The sequence below is a fragment of the Oncorhynchus mykiss genome, chromosome 23, assembly GCF_057628025.1.
Source record: "Oncorhynchus mykiss isolate SJ-2025 chromosome 23, ASM5762802v1, whole genome shotgun sequence".
In the NCBI taxonomy this organism is placed as follows: Eukaryota; Metazoa; Chordata; class Actinopteri; order Salmoniformes; family Salmonidae; genus Oncorhynchus; species Oncorhynchus mykiss.
The window spans coordinates 14,696,132-14,707,258 of NC_143044.1; the positions used below are offsets into that span (position 1 = coordinate 14,696,132).

Consider the following 11,127-nt stretch of genomic DNA (forward strand, 5'->3'; position numbering starts at 1 on the left):
TAGCTACTTGACAGGCAAGACAGTGGCAATCGTAATTCCACAAAGCAATTATGTTATTCCACGGTAGTACTCCACCCTCTATTCACAGACCTGTCCAAGTACAGTATCAAGTGTCAAGACTAGTGGTGAAAATAAAATAATGGAGATGACTATCAAAAAAACGATTTAACTTCCAGATTTCAGGACGCCAATATAAAAATATCAGACTCTAGTTGTGCAGTCTTTATTACATAAAGATATTCATATAGTTTACATGTAAAAAAAAACGCTGTGTGGACAATGCATAATCGAAATCAACCATAAGACATTATTCAAATAGTTCCATCAACATTTGTTATGATCTACCACTTGTTCCAAACTACATAATCATTCTACATTGTATTGTGTCCATTCAAAACACTGGTAATCAGACAATACATGTTCCATATGAAAAATAAACAGAAAATATATTTGACTTTGTAGACAGAAATAACCTTTCAGAAAAGTTTTCTATGAGATGCACAACTGTATTATCATGTACATCTAATTTCCTAATTACCTGAGCAGAAATAATGATTTAGAGTAATTTAAAAATCCGGTAACTGGACGGCCAAGGGTTAAGTGCCACATATCTACAGACCATAGTCATAATTGGGTTTTCCGTCTGCGTAGGTCTTGTAAAATGCCTTGTAGGTCTCCGTGGGGAACATGGTGGCTTTGACAGTTTGATCCTCGGACATATGCTCTGTCCACTTCTTCAGCTCAGGGGTACCATCCAGACAGCTGGAAATTAGAGAGGAGACATTTATTTGCATTTTTTTGGAAATGAGGCTAATGAGTCCGTCACTCAAAGTGCACTTTGGTTGTGAACCAAACTAAATCTCATAAGCAAGAGGAGGACTAATCGATCTCATAAACCCTATTAGAGAGATGCAATAATGCGGAGGACTTTGTTGACAGCTATTCTTACACTAGGGCCAGTAGTCAGTCACAAAGCGTCTCAGAGTAAGAGTGCTGATCTTGGATCAATTTTGGATTTGTTAAATCATAATGAATAAAATCATGTGGACAGGGAGGACATGATCCTAGATTAGCACTCCTTCTCTGAGACGCTTTGGGAATACGTGCCTAGGTCTCAAAAGTGTTCCACAACTCCCACATAGCTATGGATTTCAAGGGTTGAGATGCCTTAAATTGAAAGAAAAAAATGATATTTAATTTAGAATGGATACATACTGCTTCAACTCAAAGATCTCCAGCCTCTCAAACCACGGCCACATCATGTAATCGATCATTGTGATTGCATTTCCACCAAAGAACTTGGACTTCTTATTGACAAGATCCTGAAAACAAAAGTTCAGTATTTTAGAGATACATGAATAATGCCATCTTATTGTAAACTATTAAGATAATACATTGACTTAAATTGAATAAATTGATAATAAACTTTCAAAACATTTCAATCTGGATGTAACCAAGGTAAATCCCTAAAACAGTAGTAATATATTGTTCATGTTTATATCTAGCAGGGTTTCTGCTATCTGGTAATAGCCGGCTTTTGGCAGTAAAAAAAAAAGAAAAAAAAAAGCCTATAAATAAAATTACCACCAGATAACCAGAAGAAGAAAATGCATTGATGGAAATCTGGAGTGGAAAATCTGTCAGAGAGCTTTTATATTGACCAAAGACGGCAGCAAAGGGTAGCCTTGTGGTTAGAGCGTTGGACTAGTAACCGGAAGGTTGCAAGTTCAAACCCCTGAGCTGACAAGGTCTGCCTTCTTAACAGGCAGTTAACCCACTAGGCCATCATTGAAAATAAGAATGGTTAAAAAAAATAAGACCAACAATTCTAAACGCAATCATATTTTACAAATATTTTTGGCCATGATTAAAAGAGCTGCTTTTTATTTCTCAACTGGTAATTGAAGCGTGCTTCCAATTCGCCATTCAAATGCTGAGGCAACAGTAGGCAGGCTTAAGTACATCACACACACACACACACACACACACCACTTCGCAATGAGCTGGAGGCAGTGGGCATTTTGAAAACATGTAGCTACATCATTGTTTGAGACCTGAACATGTTACTACATATTAGGATTGACCCCAATTAGTCGACTGGTCGTTAGGCTGTTGGTCAACCAAGATTGTGTTAGTCGAGCAGTAACAAATATATATTTCAGTGAACTAATTCATTGCGGAGGCCTAGACTAAAAGCCAACTTAAGCTTGATCCAAAAATGTGGTTTGAGGCACCATATGGAAGGTGTGATGCAATTGCGGAGCCTCCAGATGCATGCAGAGGCCAAATTGAGCTTTGTAGCACATCGCCATGCGCATCTCAAATTGTGTAGAATGTGGAGGGCTCTGTATAGCTCTGCATTGACATGATTGTGTTTACACAGGATGTACCGCCCAAACTCACTTCCTTGACAACAGCTCTATACTGCTCCATGAAGCGCAATAAGTATGAATGCCCTGACTTCTGCTGAGGCCATATCACCGTAAATGCTGCATGGCCAATGTAGACGTCAAATTCATAACTTCATTGTGTGAATTGTTTGTTAGTTTATATCAATTCACCATTACATTTACCGTTAATTCATATAATTTGTCATCTGCAATGTTTGTTGCTTTGGTTATGGTAATTGTTTTTATGCATTCAATATTATTATTACAGTCTTCCCATTCTCATGGTCTGAGTGAACACATAGGTTGTGCACTCTGCAAACAACCCTACACTTGTGAGAAAGTTTGTTTATTTCCTTCCATTTACGAGTTGTCAAATTTAGTCATTGTCTTTTGTTTGGAGCGCTCCTGTCAATGTTGAGTAAGGACGTGCACACATCTCTCCCTTTCGATAACCCCTCAGCATGAATGCAAAAAATGACATTCTCCGATCCAGTGGAAATGTCATAAAATAGGCAGAGCTGATTACTTCTTATCAGTGCTGGACTTGGACTGAAATAGGAACCTGTAATCATTTTAGGTGCTGGTACTGTTTATATTTAGGTGCAGGAGTTCCACAATACTTTTAAGCTAATATCCTATAAGAGGAACAGGAGCTCAAGCAGTAGAAAACTTGAGTTGCCGGTATTAAGCGCCGGTGAGCTCCTGCCCAAGTCAAGCACTGCTTCCTATCCTTTGTGCAAATAGCCTACAACTGTGTCTGTCTCAAGCTCACTGGCAGGGAAACTCGTGGGACCAGAATATTTTATATAATGTTGCTAGTGCAAGTGTCAGGGCTAGACCAAACTTAAGTCGATAATACATTGTTTCAAGTTCGTCGCTGACAGGCCATGTGTAGCCAATGTGATTTATAGGACATTTATTTTTAAATCAGGATATTTTCTACCTGCAGGCTGAAATATTATTTGATGGCTTTATGCAGGCTATTTCTACATGGTTGGCAATGGCAATAAAGTTACCAACCTAAAAAGTATCACTTTCGTTTAAATTTGAATAGGATTTTGACTAACCAGATGACAATGGAGATATGAAGACGTTATTATAAATTAAAATGTTTCTCACAAAAATGTACCATATTAAAAACCATAACTGACACGCAGAGCAGTAGAAATGGTAAGAAATTGGCATTCAACATGAGAAAGGTTGCCAACTCCGTGTAGCCTATTACCGGCAACTTCAGGAGAGTAATGGCAGAATCTGCGAAAACCAGGAGGAGGAAAAGTTGTTCAGGTTAAGGTTTTTCCCCCCCTTGTGGTTATCTACATCTCTGGCGCCCTCATGAGGCCTTTGCTTTATTTCATCAAACCATAAGCTTTAAGCCTCAGACAAGCCCAATGCTTATAGTTGCTTAAAGAAATGCTTAATTACAAGCCCTCAACCAACAGTGCAGTTCAAGAAAGAGTTAAAAATATTTACTATATAAATCAAATTAACAAGAAAATTACATAACAATAACGTGGCTAAATACAGAGTCAATGTGCAGGGGTACAGGTTAGTGGAGGTAATTTGTAAAGTGACTGCATAGTATAATAAACAGCGAGTAGCAGCAGTGTAAGGGGGGAGGGGGGGTGAATGTAAATAGTCTGGGTAGCCATTTCATTAATTGTTCAGCATTCTTATGGCTTGGGGATAGAAGCTGTTAAGGAGCCTTTGGGTCCTAGACTTGGCGCTCCGGTACCGCTTGCCGTACCATAGCAGACAGAACAGTCTATGACTTGGGTGACTGGAGTCTGACACATTTTTGGGCCTTGCCCTGACACCGCCTAGTATATAGGTACTGGATGTCAGGAAGCTTGGACCAAGTGATGTACTGGGCTGTACACATTACCCTCTGTAGCGCCTTAGGGTTAGATGCCGAGCAGTTGCCATACCAGGCGGTGGTGCACCTAATCATGATGCTCTCAATAGTTCAACTGTATAACTTTGAGGTTCTGAGGACCCATGCCAAATCGTTGGTGTTGTCATGCCCTCTACACAACAGTCTTGGTGTGTTTGGACCATTATAGTTTGTTGGTGATGTGGACACCACGGACTTAAAACTCTCGACCCGCTCCCCTACAGCCCATCAATGTTAATGGGGGCCTGTTCAGTCCTCCTTTTCCTATAGTCCACAAACAGTTTGCTGAAGACAAGCAGACTAAGGACATGGATTACTGGAACCATGTCTTGTGGTCTAATGAGACCAAGAAACTTATTTGGTTCAGATGGTGTCAAGCGTGTGTGGTGGAAACCAGGTGAGAGTACAAAGACAAGTGTGTCTTGCCTACAGTCAAGCATGGTGGTGGGAGTGTCATGGTCTGGGGCTGCATGAGTGCTGCCGGCACTGGGGAGCTACAGTTCATTGAGGGAACCATGAATGTTAACATGTACTGTGACATACTGAAGCAGAGCATGATCCCCTCCCTTCAGAGACTGGGCCGCAGGGCAGTATTCCAACGACCCCAAACACACCTACAAGACGACCACTGCCTTGCTAAAGAAGCTGAGGGTAAAGGTGATTGACTGGCCAAGCATGTCTCCAGACCTAAACCCTATTGAGCATCTGTGGGGCATCCTCAAACGGAAGGATGGAGTAGTGCTAGGTCTTTAACATCCACCAGCTCTGTGATGTTGTCATGGAGGAGATGGAGGAGTGGAAGAGGACTCCAGTGGCAACCTGTGAAGCTCTGGTGAACTCCATGCCCAAGAGGGTTAAGGCAGTGTTGGAAAATGATGGTGGCCACACAATTTGGACATTTTCACTTAGGGGTGTACTCACTTTTGTTGCCATCGGTTTAGACATTAATGGCTGTGTGTTGAGTTATTTTGAGGGGACAGCAAATTTACACTGTTATACAAGCTGTACACTCACTACTTTACATTGTAGCAAAGTGTCATTTCTTTAGTGTTGTCACAAAGATGTACTAAAATATTTACAAAAATGTGAGGGGTGTACTCACTTTTGTGATATACTGTATATATTTTTTTCATCTAGCCTAGGCCTACTGGTTGTGTGAATTTGTGATCTGTTCCAGAGTCAGTTTGGGCCATTTCTTTCTTGACAAGCTGACCAACAGAATAGGTAAAATGTTCTACTATCAGGGATAGTAGATTGACCTAGGCGGTGTGTCCATAAGGCTAGGGGAAGCTAAGCTTTCCCTAAGTAAATTGAATTAAGATTGCCAAAATTATATAACTTAATTAGCATACTCCAAACTATACAGAAATAAATACAAATCATTCAAAATAGGCTACTAAAGCGTGATTTGGCCACAGAGGATCATTAGCTTCCCCTAGCCTAGTTGTGGATTGTTTTAAAATCGTATTGACTACAGTCGGACAGAAAGGCAGGTCGCAAATTAGACAGTGTGCACACAGTGAATACCAAATAATTGTTGAGTAGCGACTGTCAGTGAAAATAGGAGGCCCAAATAGGCATATCGCAACATTTCAAAATTCAATCGCGGGAAAACACAGTTAGGAAAGCAAATGGCTATTGCTGTAAAGAGAAGACAAGGAAAAAAAACGTCATTTTAATTATAAAGTCTCAACCCAATTGAGCGAACAACAGTAGACCTATAGCAGTGGTGTCAAACTCATTCCATGGAGGGCTTAGTGTCTGATGGTTTTGGGTCTTTCCTTTCAATTAAGACCTAGACAACCAGGTGAGGGGAGTTCCTTACGAATTCTTGACCTTAATTCCTCAATCAAGTAAAGGGAGGAGAGAAAACCCGCAGACACTCGGCCGTTGGTGGAATGCGTTTGACACATGGCCTATCTTATTGGCACCAGCGGAGAGCGTCAGCCATATCCCCAGTGAGTGTGCACATTCACTCTATCATTGTTGGGTCAGTGCCACTTAAGAAAAGTTTGTTTTTCCAGTTTGTCAGTGTCAGCAGAGTAAGCTACCCTGCAATTTGTTGTAATAAAAAATATTCTGCTAATGTCTCCAGTCATATGAAGTGTAGTAGAATGGCATGAAATGCGTTTTTCCCGTGCAATGAAAACGTATCTGATATAGCCTATAGCCCAGGCCTCTACTCATCACATTAGGCTATTTTACAGAAGTCTGCAACTACAATGATGAATGGAATTTTTACAGTGAAAATTTGCTTCCCCAAACATGGAACTCACACGCTGCCTATGTATAGGTTAGTTATTTGGGGTTCATTACTCATCTTGAGGACAAGGAGGAAAAGTAAATGTGGACAGTTATTCTAATGTCTTCAAAGAGTGCGGTAAGGACACACATCACGTTTCAAATGTCCAGTAAATTAAAATGCTGCCGATCAAATGGCCAGTGTCACATTATCATAACGGAAACCCTGGTCTGTAGTGCCTTACTTCATTCAATTTCACAAATTTCTCTTTCAGCTCCCCTTCCAGCACTGAAATGTCTTCTCCATTTTTTTTCCCCATTGGTATCTTGTAGAAATATGGTGTTACCTGTAAAATATATATTTAGAATAAAGATAAATGTATTTGCAATCCAAACTGTAGTGTTGGTAAAGTATCTGGGTCTATATATAAGTTCAAAAGCACAAAAAAATAAGCTATTATTATGTAGTGAGGTGACGGAGACATACAGAGCATTCGTAAAGTATTCAGACCCTCGACTTTTTCCACATTTTGTTACGTTACAGCGTTATTCTAAAATGTATCAACATAAATCCACAATCTACACACACAATACCCCATAATAACAAAGTGAAAACAGGTTTTTAGAAAATTGTTTCTACAACTTGGAGTCCACCTGTGGTAAATTCAATTGATTGGACATGATTTGGAAAGGCACACCTGTCTGTATAAGGTCCCACATTCAACAGCGCATGTCAGAGCAAAAACCAAGCCATGAGGTCAGAGGAATTTTACGTAGAGCGCCGAGACAGGATTATGTCGAGGCACAGATCTGGGGAAGAGTACCAAAACATTTCTGCAGCATTGAAGGTCACCAAGAACACAGTGGCCTTCATCATTATTAAATAGAAGAAGTTTGGAACCACCAAGACTCTTCCAAGAGCTGGCCACACTGTGCAATTGGAGAAGAGCCTTGGTTAGGGAGGTGACCAAGAACCCGATGGTCACTCTGACAGCGCTCCAGAGTTCCTCTGCAGAGATGGGAGAACATTCCAGAAGGACAACAATCTCTGCAGCACTCCACCAATCAGACGATTAGAGTGGCCAGACGGAAGCCACTCTACAGTAAAACGTACGACAGCCTTTTTAAAATTTGCCAAAATGCACCTAAAGGACTCAGACCATGAGAGACAAGATTCTCTGGTTTGATGAAATCAAGATTAAACTCATTGGCCTGAATGCCAAGTGACACGTGTGGAGGAAACCTGGCACCATCCCGTCGGTGAAGCATGGTGGCAGCATCATGCTGCAGGGATTTATTTTCAGCGGCAGGGACTGGGAGACTAGTCAGGATCGAGGGAAAGATGAACAGAGCAAAGTACAGAGATCCTTGATGAAGTCCTGAGCGCTCTGGAGCAGGTTCTCAGACTGGGGCAAACGTTCACCTTCCAACAGGACAACGGCCCTAAGCACACAGCCAAGACATTGTTAGAAGTGGCTTCGGGACAAGCCTCTGAACGTCATTGAGCGGCCCAGCAAGAGCCCGGATTTGAACCCGATCGATCATCTCTGGAGAGATCTAAAAATAGCTGTGCAGTGACGCTCCCCATCCAACCTGACAGAGCTTGAGAGGATCTGCAAAGAATGGGAGAAACACCCCAAATACAGGTGTGCCAAGCTTGTAGCATCATACCCAAGAAGACTCAAGGCAGTAATCACTGCCAAAGGTTCTTCAACAAAGTACTGAGTAAAGGGTCTGAATATTTATATAAATGTGATATCAGTTTATTACATTTGCAACATTTTCCAAAAACCTGTTTTTGCTTTATCATTAAGGGGTATTGTGTGTAGATTGATGAGGGGAAAAAAGTGTGCTGAAATTTTACAATAAGGCTGTAATGTAACAAAATGTGGAAAAGGTCAAGGGAATACTTTCATGGTTTCCTTTACAGAGTGTAAAATATTATTGTATTGAGAGCTGAGCATACCTTGGAGAAATTCTCCAGCATCATTTTCTGTTGGGCCTTCTGAAAAGGATCAGCTGGGAGCAGCTTTTTGTCTGTGTAAACCTCATCCAGGTAGTCACAGGTGATTGGTGACTCGTAGATCACCTGACCACTCGAAGTCTCCAATGTTGGAACCAGGCCAAGAGGGTTCTTCTTAAGGAACCACTCAGGTTTGTCTTTCAAATTAATGTTGACAGTGTCATGCCTAAGGCAAAATTAAAAGTTACTTGATTATTATTAATATAATCTTAGTGAAATTTATGGAGGCTATTGTGTAAAATGACAGTAACTCCTTAAAATTGTGTTGGTACTGGTAGCAACTTACTTGATCCCCTTGGCATGAAGCACTAGTCTGGTTCTGTGGGCAAAGGGGCAGAACCTCATACTGTAGAGCCTGATTTGACCTTTGGCAACCAGGCCAGGAGCAGAGCTTCCTGTTTAATAAAAGGAAATAATGTCCACTCATTAAACCCAATACATATCTAAGATTTGGTTTATTGCAGATCCCTTACTATTCAGCATAAAGGCCTAGCCATGGGATGTGTGTTCTACTCTTTCCCACTTGATCCTGGCTGTCATCATCAGATATGGTAATGTATTTACATGATCGTGTGAATAGAATGTTTAAAGCCCTTGCAGTGATACTGTGAACCAAGAGCCCTATAATCCAGTGAGAGTAATTTTGTAGAACTAAGAGTATCCTGGCAACAGAAAGCACATCGCGATCATGGTGACTTTGCAAAATGCCAGGCCAAATCAGGTCATACGTCAAGATATCTTGTAAAGTAAACAGCCCCTCCTTAACCAGAAGTAGACGGCCTATTATAATTGTTCCTATAGAAAAACGCTGTTGTCATGACTGTGCAAAATATCATTTGAACCAAGCTTCCATTCCCCCTGAAATATTAAATCGTCAACTCTGTCCCCTTGAGATGGGACAAAGTTGAACATGTGCTCTTTATGACAGAATATACTATTTTAATAAATTAGTATTTTCCGACAAAAGTACACTAACCATAAGGCATTCTATTCGTAGAATGACCAATATAATGAGTCAACGACTAGGGTAGAAAATACAGCTAACGTTAGCTCCAACGAATAGCCTAGCCATGACCAACACATGCCAAATATATGAGAAAGTCTTTCTTACCTTTCGCAAAACATTTTTCAGAGGCCATGGTAGATGAGCAATTATTCAGTCTCTAAATTAAACAAAGGGACACATTCATGCACACTTCTTGTATACAAACATAAAATGCAAAGATTCTTTGTTCACATGTTTTGTACAATTTAATACTTACCAAGGTATTTTCTTCAGTAACGTTCTATTCTGGTATTATTTTGTTAGGTTTCCGAGGTCTGTGTTGATTTGACAAGTCGAGTGACTTACTTCCCTGTGCGTGTTGAATTTAGAACTCGTTTCTTCTTCTTCTTCTTCTTCTTCTTCTTCTTCTTCTGCTTCTTCTTCTGTGTAGTTTAAGGTGCATTACCGCCACCAACTGGACTGGAGTGTGAACCAGAGACAGGGAAGGTCTAAATCCTACCCAATATTCTCATCTCCCAAAGGAAACAAATACATAAATACTGTACATCCCCTGAAGATTTCCCCAGCAGTTCACTTAATATTAGCTCTTCAACCCCATTACTCAATTCTAATAACAATTTCTCCCTTTCCCTCCCATATTGCTTGCACTGAAAAATAATGTGTTCCACTGTCTCCCTCTCCCCCTGGCAATGATCACACCTCCCAGTCAGATGTTTTTCCACCAATTTCAATTTGCTATTGCGACGTGTGTCCCAGTCTCAGCCTTGTGACTTCCCTGCCACCACCTTTTCCTGGATCTTATACAGGGGTCTTCAATTTCCCTCCCTTTTCCACAACTCTTGCCATTTGTTTTTAACCACTTTAAAAAAAAACTTTTAATCAACCCCTTGGCTTCTGCTTTACTGATGGACAATTCCATCGCATTAGGATGTTTAAGAGCCTGTTTGGCGATAACATCCACCTCCTCATTCCCCTCTACCTGTTAGGATGAGCAGCACCTGGGAACCCAAGAGCAGACTCAGACCAGGAAACAGGGATGAATGAACCAAGATATTTATTTTAACACAGGGAGAGATGAAGTGCAGATCCAGGGAAGCAACACATTAGGTTTATGTTATAACCGCTCATAACACTATTAACCTGAGTATGTTGTAACTGTCATGTACAATGTTCAACTGCAGTGCAACTCGTGTTGGGTAGGAGGGGTGAGGACACTCTCCCTTACCTCAGGCAGCCAGACCATGATCACCACTGTCCTGAAAGATGGCTCTCTGTTCTGTACAAGACTCAGGTAAAGCAACGGGGTCAAGTCTGAATGCAATGCAGTGTTGAACACCAGAGAGCACTATAGTTCATGTAGATGTGAAATTTGACACCAGCTTGACTTATTAACATTTGGGAGATTGTTAAATAATTATAAAACATTTCACAATTTCTACTATTACAAGGAGAACCTTTCTCTTGTTATAATGCATTGGACTACTTTTATTTGTACATTTTCTTCTATGTATTTCTCTGTGTCTCCATGAAGGCTGAAAATGACCGTTGCTGGCAAATCCCAGGAGAGTGTGAC

General features: G+C 40.8%; 1 protein-coding gene across 1 annotated transcript; it reads right to left on the bottom strand.

Moving 5' to 3' along the window:
- Positions 1 to 208: 208 nt before the first annotated feature.
- gsto1 (glutathione S-transferase omega 1) lies at positions 209 to 9,905 on the bottom strand. The gene is given in 7 exon segments (NM_001160618.1): positions 209 to 762; positions 1,216 to 1,322; positions 6,771 to 6,872; positions 8,492 to 8,714; positions 8,835 to 8,943; positions 9,660 to 9,711; positions 9,811 to 9,905. Coding segments are annotated over 6 exon segments (720 nt in total). The 5' UTR covers positions 9,688 to 9,711; positions 9,811 to 9,905; the 3' UTR covers positions 209 to 611.
- Between the last annotated feature and the right edge of the window lie 1,222 nt (positions 9,906 to 11,127).